The following is a 15,923-nucleotide window of genomic DNA, read 5'->3' as shown; positions in this document are numbered from 1 at the left end:
AGTTAGATAATAATAGCTGTAATATATTGTAAAGCAAATACAGCAATAAACAATTAACTTTATCAATTATATTTAAGATAAATGCATTAAGTTTTGTCAAACTTCAAATAAAAATTAATTAGTCCTTAACAGTTACAACTATATTACATCTCTGTGACAAATTCTAGAACCATATTTAACCTCCATGATATAGGTAATACATATATCTTTGTATCAAAACCCACAAGAAACATGTTCTCGATATTACTTACTATTATTTACCCAAATTGGCAATGTCATTTAAGAAGTAGACCGAGTTTTAGAACAATTTATAGATATGTTCTTATACTCATCGAAAGTAAATAACTTCATTGTATTTCAAATTTCCAATTTATCTAAAGATAAGTTTGACCCAAAATATATACCCAAAACAATAAATTAGAGACATATGTATTCCGAAGAGAATTTGTATAATTAGTAAATAATATTAAAACTACTGAACAATTAGAGATTTTAATAATATTCAAAATATTTTTTTAAATATCATAAAACACTAAAATAGCTTAACGACTACTCACATGTAATGCCAATTTATCCAAAATTTTCAAAAATGTTAAAATTTCTTTAAAGTTCTATTCATTCAAAATATCAAATAAATATCGAAAAATTTCAATGATGCATACACATTTTAATGAGAAGACTATTCATGATTTATGCAATCTAAGAGATATCTAGGCAAGTCACAGATCAAACTTTAAATTAAAAATCATTACTCCAAAATTTATCATTTTCATACCATCCAATAAACTCCAATATGTAATATATAAACAAAATCTACATCTCCATAAATTCTTAGCCACTATATTATACATTTAGCATTCCAGAATTATCCATTAAAATTGAAGCTTTAAATTTCAGATTTGCATAACGAGCAACCAATTTTAGAAATTCAGTTCTCTAAGTACAGATCAAATTAGATTGAGGATTTTGATTTTCACAAGGAAGTTAGATTGAGATCAATTCCCCGAAACTTACTGCTACCGTGATTCATGATTTTTACAGCCTTACATTTTCAAAAATTTATAACTTCCTTAATTTACATTCAAATCATGTAATCTTTGTGCATGTGGGAAGCTTGTGACATGTAGATGGTAGACACAAATGTTTGGTTGCTGAAAATTAGTTAAAAATGATAAAATTATCAGAAACGACCTTTACTTTTTTTGTACTTTTCTAGCTACCTACCATGCATAAATATATGTTGTGAACTTAAAAATGTTTACCTTTGTTATTTCCAATTATGTTCTCCTTCTCCTTCGTCTCTTTCTCTCTCTTAGGGTTCTCTAGGGTTTTTTTACCACCTCCTGATGAATAACCACATAGAGATGGGGGCTATTTCTCATAATTAAGAATCCTAGCAACTTATTCTAAATTCAAAAATCACCCATAAATTCTTAAAAATAATGATGTCGGTATTCTTGGATCCAAACATAATTTATAATTAATTTTTTTAAGGCTGGGTATAACAGTAGTTGTCTAAATGGGTGCTTCAGAAAGATAAAGAATCTAATTTGAACCTCTTGGCTGGCAATAGAAGGTCTCCAAGCAAACTTGATAGAGTATTATTTGAGAAAAAATAATAACAAGGGCGAAAAGGGAAAGACAGCAGAAAATTTCAATAAACAAACCGTTCTACATAATCTAAGAGTAGGGTTTTCCTAAATATAACCGATAATGTAGATTAGATATCTGGCCCAAATAACTTATCCTTATTAGGACTTCGTGACTCATGATGTGTAACTCATTAATCATATATCTTTCTTATATCTCAACATGGACAAGAATGTCAAAATACAAAGTAAATTGTTCGAAAGACGTCAGTTAGAGTCACCCCTAATGGCAAGCGGACTCATATTTTTAATGACCTCACAGGCTCAAGCATCACTACTGCAATTACCTTTTAGTCATAAATTGTTTCCCTAAAAAGTTATATTCTTTTAAGTAGCAACTCGAATCTTTGTATAAACTTAATCAAACATAATTTTCCAATGCAGGATGAGGTGTATCGAATTATGATTTGAATTTTTCCAAATAAAAGGCACAAATGTGCACAAGTTAGGAAAGAAACTCATCTGCATGACTTCTTTTCTTAATTTACCTTGAGCACAACCACTCATTGTGCAAGAAGCAAAACACAACCAGTTAACGTGGGAACCAGATGCAATCCATGATTGCTGATTGCGCCGCAATGTCATGGAAGTGCAAACCAGAAGACCAAATGTACCTTTAAAGTTAGACAACATATAAAATTCAAATTACATTTCATGCATAAATACCAGAATTTATTGAATATCCGTCAGGAGCAACCATTATCCAATAGAAAATCAAAACTGATAAGAAAAAGCATAAACATAGAACCAAATTGACCTTAAACCTTCAAAATTAACGAAATCAAATTCCCAATCAAACTAAAACAATATACAATACCATTTCGTGGCAAAGATCGGAGTCGAATAGGATTCGATCTTTTTATCCATAACATAGCTTTCAATTTACGCAACCAAAGAACAATAAATCAAAACCAGTTTAGTGTTCATAATCAAATCAAACAAACAGAACACTGTCTTTTCAGTTTACATGAAGAAGAAGATGAAGAAAAAAGAAGTGAAACGAGAGAAAATTTCGAAGACCTTACCAGACAATTGGTACTGCAGTTTAGACCTGGGAGACTCCCTCACTACGCGTTTTCTCGAGAAAACAGACGATAAACATATATATATATATATATATATATATCCATCCGGCGGTCAATTGATTGTCAGCGTCTCAGATTTGACGACTCTTTTTTCTTTTTTTTCTTTTTTTTTTGTTTACTCTCTCTTCTTTTTGGTAAATTCCTTTCCTGAATTTTACAATTATTTTATTTACAGTGAAAATAAAGCGGCAATTCCATTATTTAAATGCAATATAAGGCTATTAAATATTTTTACCAGCTTTTTATTAATATTAGATTAATGTATTTTTTATATTATTTATAATTCATTCTTATTTTTAATTTTTATATTAATCTTAAAAACTATAAATTGGAACACTAGTATATAAAATACATAAGCTTGAGCGCGCCTTGAATAATAATTAGATTTTTAACTCATGTATAAGATATATTGTTGGAAAAAAAATATATAATTATATAAAAAAAAAATATTATTTTACGTAAATAAAAATTTTATAATTATTTTAAAAAATAGCATTCGCAAAAATAAAATTCAAAGAAATTTATGATAATTTATACGAGCGGTGGAATATGAGGTTTAATTCGATGTAAAGTACAGAACGGATTGACACGCCGGGAATCCTCTTGAAAGAGAGGAGTGCTTTCGGGAATGCGGATGCAGGTGGTGCATCGATCTGCATTGTGTGAGATAAATTAGTGATCAATAATTTACGTATAGTATAATTTTAAAATATATAGTTAATAAAAATTTTAAATAAATAATTATTATACATGTAATTAATTAAAATTTTTATATTTTATTAATTGAATTTCTATTATTTTTTTAAAAAAATTGCATCTTTTTATAGCTTTATTAGATGTGAATTCTTTTACACCATTGAAAATATATTTTCTCATTCCATTTGAAATTCGAAATTCATTGTGATGCGAATTTTTACCATTTTGAACATCCTTTTATATTTGTTAGATGTACATTTGCACTTACAAAGTTGACTTCTCTGTCTTCTTCAAATAATATTTTTAGTTCTGCAGAATTTAATTATATAAATTATAAATCGCCTCTGTGTGTGTGTTTGCTGTGCAAATTGAAGACGAAAATTACCGGCAGCCCTGTATTTGGTGGCTCATAGAGGCGTGATGAAACCTCATTTGAAGAATAAAATGCGCAAAAACCAGTTCTATATATGCTTCGAACTAATCCCAGTTTTGATGCCATTTTATTCTCGATCAACAAAGAACATGAATATGAACTCACTGTATGTGTGTGTGTATATATATATATATATATATTGCCCCTGGTCTCTAGAGCATTTTATCAGGCCACCAAAAATTAAAGCTTCAAAGAAAAAGAAATGGAAGAACTCAATTTCAAACGTTTATCTTTCTTGCTTCTTGTAAGCTTAGGGACTGTCTGTTCTGCTAATAGATTACGCCTTAATGACAATGTTGTTAATCAGGGTTCTTCTGACCCTGTTGGTTCAGTGAGTGCTCTGAGTATTAATGGTGGTTCTGCCTCTGGTTCGATAGGTGCTGTGGCCATTAATGGTGATTCTGGTTCTGGGTCTGGATCTGGGTTTGGTTATGGTTCAGGTAGTGGTGGTGGTGGTGGTGGTGGGAGTTTAGGGTATGGTACTTGGGGTGGGTTGCCTGGTTTGGTCAATATTATTCCAGGATTCAGTATAAGCAGTACAGGATTTGGCAATATTTTTGGCAATAACAATGGTGGACCTGGTGGGCAAATGAGCGAACCTATTGGCTTCACCGGCTCGGTGAATGTTTTTGCTGGCAGTGGAAATAGACCCAGTACTGGGTCAGATCCTGTAGGGACTAGGACTCAAGGAAATGGTGCTGGCAGTATTCCAAGTTCTAGAATTGATAATGGTGGGTCTGGTCCTAACCCTGGAATTAACGCTGGCAGTGGAAATAAACCCAGTACTGGGTCAGATCCTTCAGGTACTAGGGCTCAAGGAAACGGTGTTGGAAATATTCCAAGTTCTAGAATTGATAATGGTCGTGGATCTGGTGGGTCTAGTTCTAATCCTGTAAGTATTGATGGGACTGGTCCTAATGCTGACGCTGTTGGTGGGTCTAGTCCTAACTCTGATGGTGGATTTGGAGGAAGTGGTCCTAACCGTGGATTTATAGGTCCTACCCCTGGTGGGACTGGTGGGTATGCAATTCCTGGATGGAGTTGGAGTGCTGGCCAGGCTTTGTATTGTACACCAGTGAGTTGTCTAAATGGGCGATGTGGAGGTGTTGGATCATACTTTGCCTTCAACAGCTTGCCCCAGATATTTGGAGGGATCAGCAATGAACCCACTAATAGAGGAGCATCAAATGGAAATGATAGCTCATCATCTGCGGTACTGGGAAGCGAAGGCGATGATTCAGAGCTGCGTGATCATGATCAACAGAAAACTGTAGCTGCAATGGCACCAGAGTCTGACTAGCTACTTTTTAACCTTGAGAAATAATGAAATGTAATAATGCCTTGTATAAGCAACTCTACCATTATCACAATAAGTGTGACCTTAAGCATTACGGTGGAGAAGCCAGATTAAAGGGTATATGCTATAAAATTAAGTGAAACATTACAGAGAAATGAACACACTTCATCAGTTACTATGCTTTATTTAACACAAGGTTTTAGGCATATTCGAGTACATTACTTCTTGAGCAGGCGATAAAGTTACAGCAAAGTTACTCACTGTCGACGAGAGCGGGAACCGCCCAGTTGGAAGCACTGCCAGTGCGGGGAATGCTGGGGAGTCTTGTAAACAAATCTACTTGGAAAACAACACCACAAACCTCCCCATTATCATCTTCTCTTGCAATTGCTTTAACCTTGCAAAGCGGATGATCAAAGCTTATAAGTCCACTTGTATTCATATATATGCACCCTGTCCAAAATCATCCTCAATTAGTTTGTTGATTTGGGTTTTTTTTTTCTAGGGGGAGGGGAATTGTCCTTGATATCAGGGACACTAGTCTTTCAATAGGGTAGGCCAATGACTCAAAAGTTAAAGGTTAAAAGAGAAAAGGTTGAAAGAAACTTACCAGGAGGAAAAGGTGCCCAAGATTTTCCACAAATTTGTTTCATAATGTTGGAATCATCAGAGCAAACCAAGGACCCATCTCCAGTCATTCCCCATTTGAATTCTACACTCCCCTCGCGGTCCTAATCCACTCAACAAAGCATTCTTAAAAATAAGAAAAAAAACTAACATGGGTAATTGGTACTGTAATAATATATATATATATATATAGAGAGAGAGAGAGAGAGGAAGGGTGAACTTACCCTGGCTGCAAAAAGAATGGCAGATTTAGCGTCAAAGAGAAGGAATGCAAATTTTCCATGAAGATCCTTGATGACTTGATCAGATGGATAAGGTGCTCTATCTCTTAGTACCTTATAAGCTTCAATCACAAGCACTGGTTCTGCAGCTTGTCTTGATAGCCCATAGTGTCTCCTAAGCTCACACATATTCTCTAAAGTCCCAATGAAGATGCAGAAGACGTTGTCTATTACAACAATGGATCTGTTTCTCAACAAATCAGATACCCATTTATGTTATATGCTACTTGGGTTGAAAATTTGATTGTTGCATCAAAAAAAGAAACACCCAGATGCAAAATATAATGTAAGCAACAAGAACATGGTACCCATGAGAAGATAAAAAGCTTTTTCAGTACCTTGGATCAAATGGAGTTTCATGTTCATGTGATAAAGCCATTAAGTTACCATTTGGGAGGTAGTACTGTGTGGAATCTGGCCAAAATGACCGGAAAATCTCCACAATTTCTTCCCGGGTTTTGATAACCTTGGATTCCTTCGAAGGAAGCCTCAGCTCTTCAGGGGGATTTCCTGTTGATTTCTCAAAAACAGCCAACATTTTCAACCAAGTAACAAAGAGTTAATTGCAGGATCAATGGAGAGTATTATGATAAAAGTTATGGCATCCCTAAATGGAGTTGATGGAGAGTTTCATGCTTATCTCTAGTAGTTGTAACTGAAAGAGTGAAGAGGTTTTTTTATTGTAGCTGAAAGACAAGAGTGTATACGTGAGGATATGAATGGCAGTTCACAGTTTGATTATATGCAGCCAAAAGGAACAGGCATAATGCCAAATTTCTTGGTTTTGTTTTTCTTCAGGTAGAAAGACAAGTCAAATCACACTTTTCAAAACATAGAAAGTTTTCATTGCAGGAGTAGTTCCTATTTTAAACTATGTGGAGGAAGAACTTCTACCTGTATCTAAGTAGGATTGGGTAATAGATTCACTACAAAATCAATAGTTATAATTCAATCTAACATTTTGTAGAGAGTAGAAACTCCTAAGCTTATGCTAAAATAATTTATTATATCAATTGCACTTCTCACCTTTATTAACTTCTCAAAAGAAGGTCATCCCCAAATTTAATTCTCCACAAATTAAATTGTAAAATATATATTTGGAAATTTATGTCTGATGAATCAACCCTAAATCAAATTCTGTGGATATAACTTACTTCTCTTCAATTAGTGAAAAGAATTTTAGATAAGACAATGGACGGCTGGGCTTTGCCATCATATAGCCAGGGGACAAACCTTTCAAGAAAATACTATTTCTGTCAACTAAATAAAATTCAAACCCCAATAGTGACTTTTTCATGAAAAGAAAAATTAATAGAAATATCAAAAAATAAACAAACATTTTTCATTAGATGGATCCAACGAAGTACCAACCATGTCTAGGACTGGAAGTTCTCTTACCATTATAATTCTATGCAGAAGAGAACAAGTGTATCAAGTTTTCTTCAAATGAAGTTCTTAATGCTAACAATGCATCCGCAACAACGATTACTCCAAAAATACACCAAAATAGCAAGATTGCGCTTATTTCACATATCAAAATTGAGCCGTTTATTAATGCAATTACATTAAATCATTTGTTAGTAGTTAGCTCTGAATGGGCATTGCCTAAACTTACTCCAATCTGAGCAATTTGACGCCCTGGGAAGGGGACTTTGCCACTGCACCAAATGGGTGCTGAAAAAAAAAAAGATATTTTCACTTGATGTAAGCAACTGTACAACCATAATTTGTTGGACTTTCCTGTTCATATTTAGCCACTCGAGGATGTTTCCTTAATATCTCCAGTGCACGCTCCTTGACAACGCCAGTGCCCATCCCATGTATGACAAAGAGAACCGAGTGTGATTCTCTTCCAGCGATTGCCATGTCCAGGTGGAGAGCAGCTTCTTCTAATCGCAAACCTCGTAGGTCCACTGTGTTCTTTGATGTCTGCAACACTGGACCATATGAGACCCCCTCATCTTTGTTATCCTCTGAACTTCTCTGGATCTCTCCACTCTGCTGTTATATACAATCATATTCACACTCAGCATTGATAGATGTAGATTTGAAGAAAGATAAGGTAATGAATATTACAGGTCATGTCTAAAAATATCAAGGACACAGGATTTGTCTACCAAAATAGTCAAAAAACTAGGAGCTATTGAGTGGTGACTTGCGTAGGTGAGACATAAAGAAAACATCTACCCGAAATTGAGAAAGAACTGGCACGACAGATTACAAGTTCTAAGCCAAAGATATCTTTTCCAGCACATCAATACTTTAAAAGAGTACATTCCCCTAGTCTTTTTTGAATAAGTCCACACTTTAAAAGTGAATCAAGTTCTATGATGTCACATAATTCTTTAAGTAGAATGAAGTTTACCTGTCTTCTCAACCGAGATGCAGGATGAGTTCCTTCAGTTCTTTTCCTACTTGGAATGGGTCTGATGTTGCTTTTTTTCACACGGACCCTAATTTTACCATACTGGACTAAAACCGTCTCATCATCCTCAGGAACTTCGACAACAGTGGCTAGTTTATCTCCTAGTCCTTTCACATGGACTTGCTCTCCAAATTGTGGTGTGTAGCTGACATCTGCTTCAGTGACAGATGAACTGTCAGCAGGACAGTGAGCCTCAACGATGGATGCAATTGCTGATTCTGACTTCCTAATCAACGAAGTAAATTGGTCAGCACTGGCAGTTTTGAGTTGATTCTCAAACTCCCGCACTAAAGTTTCTATTTGGAACTTTGCAGCTTTCAACTCTTGTAGGACCCGTTGGGTTTCTTTTGCCTTTAGAGCTTTTTCACGCCTATCAAGATCTTCTGCCTCATCTTGAATCTTCATCAATGAAATTTAGAGGGAAATAAGCAAAATGGGTGAGAGTTAAAACAAAAGGCAAGACCAACAAACAAAACAAATTGAGTAACAAAGCTTTAGTTCAAAGAGTTCAATTTACTTCAAATTATTACAATCCAAACCACTTCCATAAAACACAAAGACCAGTTACCTTTAGCTATTTCTGTGTGTTCCTTAAATGACATTTAACTTCCAAAAAAATCACCAGGAATTTCATCCAGCTCTAAATATAATGCACTAATAAAGAAATATATATTTAAACTTCTTAAAGAAAGAATGAATTTCAAAACATAAAGCAAGGAAATTTGAGAATTGTTTCTGTGGCAAATCCAAGTTTGACCAACTAGACAGGTAGTAACAGCAAATCCAACAAACATAAGCAACACCAGAATTGACTGGGTCATGGTTCAATCAACACAGACAAAAAAGGTATTGTTGTCATTGTGAACAGTTTCTGGGCTGATCATTTGCCATCCCTGTCATAGAGCTAACATGAGGCCAAATAAATTGAGGACCTGCTAATGCTTCATTCACTTAAAGTCCACTTGGCTTCACAGAATCAAAATCAATTTTTTTTCTCAGAAATTGGTTGAAGAAAAAGAGTTGTAAATATTTATCTTCTTGTTACAGAGCAAAAGAAACAGTAGAAAACATTTAGGGAAAAAATGTAAAAAACACACCAGTAAGACATCATAAAATTATTGCAGAAATAAATTTACATAATAATACCTCAAGGTAGAGATCCATAGTTTCTGCATGAAGAGATGCAGCTCTTCTAGCCTGAACTTCTAGCCTATTCCTTTCCTCCATCAGAGACTCATAGAGCAAACCCCTCTGCTCCTGCATCTCTTCTGGCATTAACCTCTTCACCCATTGCTCTGCACGTTCAATTATATTTCCATCAAAACCAATTGACTTAGCAATGCTCAAAGCATTTGAAGCACCAGAACTTCCCCAAAGGATCCGGAAGGTGGGCTGTAAAGTTTCCAGTGAGAATTCCATGGCTGCATTCTGGAACCGAGTATCCTTATCTTTCAGGCAACTTAAGTCAGCATAGTGTGTGGTCACGACAGCCAAGTTAATACGATCCTTGAGATACTGCAAGATGCTGGTAGAAAGAGCTACGCCTTCTGAAGGATCAGTTCCACTACAAATTTCATCAATAAGAACTAGTGATTCTTCTGAGGCCACAGTAAATATTTTACAAACCCTTGATAAGTGCCCACTAAAGGTAGAAAGATTGTGCTCCAGAGACTTCAACAAAGAAACCAGAGTCAGAATTTAGTGAATAAGTGAAAAATGGAGAACTTATCAGCCATCGGCTAGATAAACTGATACCTGATGATCCCCAATATCTGCCAGAACAAGATCAAACCAAGGAAGTCTTGGACAATTCTTAGCAGGCAAATACATTCCAGCTTTTGACATAAGAGACGCCACTCCCAAAGTTTTCATAGAAGCAGTTTTGCCTCCTGTATTTGGTCCTGAGATCACAACCACTCGTGTTTTCCCTTCAATTTTAATGTCTATTGGCACAGGAAAAACATCAGATACAACTTCCAACAGATTCCCAGAAGTTGCAACATTATTTACCTCATCCAGTGGAGATGGATTCTTGGAGTTGGATGCAAGGAAACCAGAGGAACATCTTCTTAGACTGGATTCAAGGAGCAAGGGATGTTGTATACTCTCAATATCTACTGATAAAGCATGATGTATCTCTGAACCTAAAACTGGACAGGCCCCATTCATCCACATAGCATAAGCAGCTCTTGCAAAAGCTAGATCAACTTCTGAAATTCTATTCAACAAATGCTTTATATCAACTCCCAACTCTGCTATTTCAGATGTAAGTAAGCTCAGAATTGCAATTTCTTCAGCTTTCTCCATATTTGCAAGCCTCACCTCCATATTGTTTAACTCCACCGCCTCTTTGGGCTCCATGAAGTATGTTGCACCGGAACTACTTGTATTGAGAGCTATACCATCAGGAAGCAAATATTTGTGAGAAGCCCTAATACCAATACACATCCTAGACCGGCGCTTTGTTATTAGAGGTCTATCAATGCCACCAGCCTGAAAAATTCGAATTGATGCTTCTTTCAACAAAGAATCCAGATTTTCCATGTTCCTCTTCTTTTCAGACCTGATAATCTCCAATTCTTCACTAGCTCTGTCCAGGATTATAGACAGCTTGCAGTCTATGCAAAATGCTATTTTTTGCACCAACTCCATCTGGAAATTGCAGCTCCTAAGTATTTCAAGCAGGGGAGAGTACCTATTTTGATACAGAACGAAGGATAAGATTCTATGAAAGTTCCTCTTACAAACTGAAATTTCATGCAGTCACATCCACCTCTTATGAGACAGGAGAAACAAGAATGTCTCTCTCTATGCAACAGTAGTTCCATCTCTCTAAAACATTTTGTTTTCAGGCTGTTACTGAGACAAGAGAGTCCATCAATATCATATCAATTATGCCTCTCCAAAACTGTGTCAAGCACAAATTAATATTTTTATAGAGAATAATTGCTTTCTCATTTTGTCATATCAAAGAAAGACCTTCGTAGCTCAAGATGCTGAAGACAGACAAAAATTTCACCTTTAGTTGGCTCAAACAAATGAAGCTTAAATCTAAGATCAAAGACTATGATCATAAAGCAGTTGAGATGGATACCAACTCGAATATTGGCCTGTATATAACAAGTGTAGTGACTCAATTTTAATGATGATTCTATTTCTCTTTCACTTCTCTTCACTGTTGACTCTGTAAGGTAAAGGCTAACATCAATCCCTTTCTGACAGTTATTAAAAAGAATAAATGAGAGCAGCCTCTAACCCTCCATTATCCTACTTCCAAGTAGGAGGTAATGAGGGTTTCATAACTTATCATTGTTAAAATTATATAATTCCTCATTTTCGTAATAACTTATATTATATTTTTAATTTGAAAAAATGTTTCTCTCATATTCAATTTCTTATTTTCCTTTATCCTCCTTAAAAAAAATAATGGGGTTTAAAATATCCATTTACATACTTAACATAATTAATCAACAATCAAGGTTTCTTCGTGTATAAAATACGTACAAAATCATTTCGTATTAGCCTAAGCTTTTGCCATATTGGCAAGGATAATAATTAATTATTTCAAAAAAAATTATTTAACATGGCATTTGGAGTTCAAATCCATATTCTACTTCATAATTACTTTAAGAAATAAATACATATTCAACTTTATTTTACTTTAAAAATTCAACTTTACTTTTTCGAAATTTAAGAGTAAATCCATTTGGTGACCTGATATTCAATACTCAATATGTATATGTACAAGTAAAGTCTAACTTTAGCTGTAACTCTTAGTAAAGAACAAGAGTGGTGTATTTTACTCGTCAAAACCTCACAGATTATGGGATAATTGGGTAGTTGCCCGAGATAACAAGGAGCATTGGCTAGAAGGACACCATGGCACCTCCATAGCTCACAACTCCCTACAGGGGAGCTGAAGGGAGCCAATGTAAGACTAAATCTATCTAGGTCAAGATACATTTTTTCAAACAGATACCGGAAAAAAGAAGGCCTAGAAGACAGACCTCGAACAATTAATTAGACCAGTTATATACAAACAGATACCTTTCTGCACCATCACCACCCAATCTCGACACCTCCTCCAGCTTCTCCCACGCTCCTCTGGCTGCCCTCAGAGTTTTCTGTACGGCGCATAGCTCTCTGATGGTTAGTAACTCACGGGAAGCCGCGGAGTCGACAATCCTGGACACGTCTTCAACTTGCGAAAGATCCAACGGCTCTGATTCCATAACCTCCAAGGCTGCCAGAGCTGCGGTCGTCTGATCAAGAAGCTTCTGACTCTCTTCCCGTGTTTCTCCTATGGGGATTTTGGCAGTTTCAGTGGCGGAAAGGCCCATGGAGGTGGATGTGAAGGGAGAGAGCTGCTTGCAGAGGCAGCTCCATTCTAGGGTTTTAAGGGTTTCGGCTTGGAGGGTTTGCGCGAGTTGGGATGAGGAGGAGTGGGAAGAGTTGGCGAGTGAGATGGTAAGTCTGGGTCTGAGCTTTTGCGGCGGGGTTACGGCGAAGAGCGGGTGATGAAAGAGAGAGATTTGGAGGGAGAGGAGATGATTGGAGAGTTCCATTTCTGGATGGAGAAACTTTCCGTTCTCAAATTTGAATTTCAGTTTATAGGTTTCAGTTCCTGTTATCATCACTATACTGCTGATTTTCTGCTGACGTGGCAGAAGAACGCCACCTTTCTATTTTGTGTTGAAGAGATAATTGCTTATTGTAATAATAATAATAATAATAATAATATACGTTTCATAATATCAATTTAAATAAAATAATTATTATTATTATATTAATATACAATTTTTTAAAACATAATATAACAAAAAAACCATAATCAAAATTATTTAATCTTTAAACTATATATTTTGTTGTACTTCACCATCATAATTTGCTTTCTCAACATAGAATTATTGTAATACATAATTTTTTTAATAATTTTTTACCTAAAATAATAAAAAAAAAATTCTTTATTATTGAGCTTACATACACCACTTCTGTTATTTTCTATTAGAATTTTTACAATTATATAAAAAATCACAAAATTAAATAATTGTTTAAATTTAAAAATTAAAATTATAACGTAAAAAATATTTAAAATCTAATTATAAAATAATTAATAATTTAGCGGCTAAAATAATGACTCATGCTAAAAAAATTAATACAAAATTCACATATGAACATGTATATTGCTTCATCATTTTAGCATAAACTAATAGGATTATATCCCAAAGCTATTATATTCAAAAACTATCTAGTGAATCCCTTCTTTTCTTCATATTATGTGAATAAAAAATATAAATAAAATTTACATCGGCAACCTAAAACTTAAAGAAGAATATAAATCTATAGACAATAATTATATGCAAAGAAATAAAATAATAATAATAATAACAATAATAATTATTTGTTAAGTAAAAAGATAGAAAATACATAAATCATAACATATTTGTTAAGTATTTTTTATTAAAAAAAAAAGAAAAAAAATTGACGCGGTAATTTTATTTATCAATTTTTTTGTAAATTATTACAATATCTATACATTTTACTTCAAATATAGAATTTGAAATTTGTTTAAAATTCCATTTAGATACATCATAGCAAAATCATTTTATCATACAATAAAATTGTTCTCATTCCATGTTCGTTTTATTGCTTACCGGACATACTTCATATGCTCTTGTACTTTGAGGTGCTTCAACAACAATGGTCAATGAAGCTGAAACAAAATACTGAATCATGAAGGTAAATTAATAGTTATACCACTAGCTTGTATTGTGTATAGAAAGATATCATGGGATTATTATAAGCTTTTAACTTTTAGTTTCATTCCAATCTAAAAATCAATGATGTATTGATCATTGAAATTATCTTTTAAGCTATGATGAATGTGTACGATCACCTTTCAAACAAATTAAAAACAAAGTTACTATCTGTTCCCGCATAAAAAATCTTTATTAAACAAAATTTAGAAGAAAGTAATATAAAACCATGCAAGTATTTTTTACCATTTAAAAGATCCTCATTAATTTCATTTTATAAAAAACTAATTAGTTTTGTTCCCTTATCACAGTCATTTTCTTTATATCAATAAATGATTACAAATCTCTATGACTGACAATTCAAATTTAAAAGTGAAATTTCCGGATTTTGTACTTGAAACGCCTACCAAAAACAATAGATATAAAAGATTGTATGACAATTCAATTGTAACGGCCCCGAAATTTTGAAATGAAATATGTGTATTAAAATGGTCAAATGCGGAAGCGGAATAAAAATTTGATTAACATCTCTTACACTAAAACAAAAAACGTGCTCAAAGTATAAAAGAACAAACTAACTAAAAGAGAAACTCGAAAATAAAAGCTATAAATATAACTACGGAGTCTTCAGGCGTCCCATTCGCCGTCTTCCTGCGGAACGGGCTCGGGAACAATGTCTTCCTGATCTGAAATGATTAAATAAGGAATGAACTACACCAGCCCAGTAAAGACATCACACTATCTCACCGTCACGGAGGTAAAGGTGGGTAGAAAACACAAAAAGGCCAATGGAGCATAATTTACAACAAATTCTTTTATCAATAATAAAATCATTTACTATCCACTTATCTCAGTGAAATTCATAAAACAATATACGAAAGCAGTAACATTATCATTATCATGAAATCATATGAGCTGTATAACATAATACTTATCACACCTTTGCAATTCAATCATTACACAATATATTTTACCTCATTTACCAGCCTACTAGTATCCATGGGGATCCATAGGGGTCCCACTACCCGTGAACCCTTAACACTTGTAATCAGATTCCAGAGCCGTCCCCATACCCCGTCCGGTATGGGCGCCAAAACTATAAACCTCAATACCCCGCCCGGTATGAGGGTGAAACGGGTTGTCCCCATACCCCGTTCGGTATGAGCGCCAAAACACATAAGGTCTCCATACCCCGTCCGGTATGAGAGATCACAATCCCGGTAGGGTTCCCTACGGACCCGGTCCGTCCACCATCTCCCAGGATATCTAGTCAGGCTGACCACATTATACAATTATCAATTTACATAACCTTTCATTCCCCTTTTCCCCAGTCAGCATCATCAATTCGCACACAAACAAGCAAACTAGTAATTTATGCCAAACAAGACAACATACAACATCGGGTTCTCAGTCATTCAACCCATAATCAATAAAACAGTAAAATATGCACACGAAACTATGAAATGAAAATATCAGACCTCATACTGCATGTAAAACTGTAAAATAGGCCAAACAACAGCTAACCGACAAACATACCAGACTCGGGCTCTATTAGCGACCTTAAACAATTTCACACATCTGTTGATTCATGAAATACCGTTTTATCATTTATTGAACTTTAATACCGTGATAGGAAATAGGGTGAGGGGTCCTTACTTGTTTCGGGGTCCGAAT

The 15,923-nt window shown here is 34.6% G+C and overlaps 3 protein-coding genes across 9 annotated transcripts in view; all 3 read right to left on the bottom strand.

Annotated features, from left to right (window-relative positions):
* The window catches only part of LOC110817941 (putative nuclear RNA export factor SDE5), a 31,605-nt gene extending 28,777 nt beyond the window's left edge, over nt 1–2,828 (bottom strand). For 3 of the 5 annotated variants that reach the window (XM_088208293.1, XM_088208295.1, XM_088208294.1), the window contains exon 1: nt 2,467–2,523. In XM_088208293.1, coding sequence (XP_088064419.1) covers nt 2,467–2,516 — 50 coding nt within the window. In that variant the 5' untranslated portion in view covers nt 2,517–2,523. Of the gene's footprint in view, nt 1–2,137; nt 2,264–2,466; nt 2,524–2,674 lie in introns of those variants that run through there. The other 2 variants (XM_088208296.1, XM_088208297.1) reach the window with 2 other exon arrangements.
* A 2,476-nt stretch (nt 2,829–5,304) lies between these two features.
* LOC110817835 (stem-specific protein TSJT1-like) lies at nt 5,305–7,268 on the bottom strand. Of its 2 annotated transcripts, none has more exons than XM_022046549.2 (4): nt 6,407–7,262; nt 6,012–6,252; nt 5,771–5,891; nt 5,305–5,613 (listed from the first exon to the last, which is right to left on the bottom strand). In XM_022046549.2, exons 1-4 carry the CDS (start codon nt 6,604–6,606, stop codon nt 5,414–5,416), a joined length of 762 nt encoding a protein of 253 aa, XP_021902241.1. In that variant the 5' UTR covers nt 6,607–7,262; the 3' UTR covers nt 5,305–5,413. The 2 variants fall into 2 exon arrangements, with proteins under 2 accessions (XP_021902241.1, XP_088063666.1); XM_088207540.1 differs by having other exon boundaries at nt 5,425–5,557; nt 6,407–7,268.
* A 297-nt stretch (nt 7,269–7,565) lies between these two features.
* On the bottom strand, nt 7,566–13,140 carry LOC110817855 (DNA mismatch repair protein MutS, type 2). Of its 2 annotated transcripts, none has more exons than XM_088207538.1 (5): nt 12,541–13,140; nt 10,249–11,188; nt 9,640–10,164; nt 8,434–8,892; nt 7,566–8,069 (listed from the first exon to the last, which is right to left on the bottom strand). In XM_088207538.1, exons 1-5 carry the CDS (start codon nt 13,125–13,127, stop codon nt 7,764–7,766), a joined length of 2,817 nt encoding a protein of 938 aa, XP_088063664.1. In that variant the 5' UTR covers nt 13,128–13,140; the 3' UTR covers nt 7,566–7,763. The 2 variants fall into 2 exon arrangements, with proteins under 2 accessions (XP_088063664.1, XP_088063665.1); XM_088207539.1 differs by having other exon boundaries at nt 7,566–8,066.
* Between the last annotated feature and the right edge of the window lie 2,783 nt (nt 13,141–15,923).

The sequence above is a fragment of the Carica papaya genome, chromosome 7, assembly GCF_054855325.1.
Source record: "Carica papaya isolate Zhongbai chromosome 7, ASM5485532v1, whole genome shotgun sequence".
In the NCBI taxonomy this organism is placed as follows: Eukaryota; Viridiplantae; Streptophyta; class Magnoliopsida; order Brassicales; family Caricaceae; genus Carica; species Carica papaya.
Note: the sequence above shows the minus strand (reverse complement) of the source record. Positions and strands in the feature narration are given on the sequence as shown.

What these genes read in the sequence shown, in the direction of transcription:
- LOC110817835 (XM_022046549.2), bottom strand. Translation starts at nt 6,606, where the DNA reads ATGTTGGCTGTTTTTGAGAAATCAACAGGAAATCCCCCTGAAGAGCTG. An exon ending in GAAACTCCATTTGATCCAAG is followed by an intron (nt 6,253 to 6,406) that starts GTACTGAAAAAG and finishes GTTGAGAAACAG; the next exon opens with ATCCATTGTTGTAATAGACA. An exon ending in CCATTCTTTTTGCAGCCAGG is followed by an intron (nt 5,892 to 6,011) that starts GTAAGTTCACCC and finishes TGAGTGGATTAG; the next exon opens with GACCGCGAGGGGAGTGTAGA.
- LOC110817855 (XM_088207538.1), bottom strand. Translation starts at nt 13,127, where the DNA reads ATGATAACAGGAACTGAAACCTATAAACTGAAATTCAAATTTGAGAAC. An exon ending in CAGATATTGGGGATCATCAG is followed by an intron (nt 10,165 to 10,248) that starts GTATCAGTTTAT and finishes TCTTTGTTGAAG; the next exon opens with TCTCTGGAGCACAATCTTTC. An exon ending in CATCTCGGTTGAGAAGACAG is followed by an intron (nt 8,070 to 8,433) that starts GTAAACTTCATT and finishes TGTATATAACAG; the next exon opens with CAGAGTGGAGAGATCCAGAG.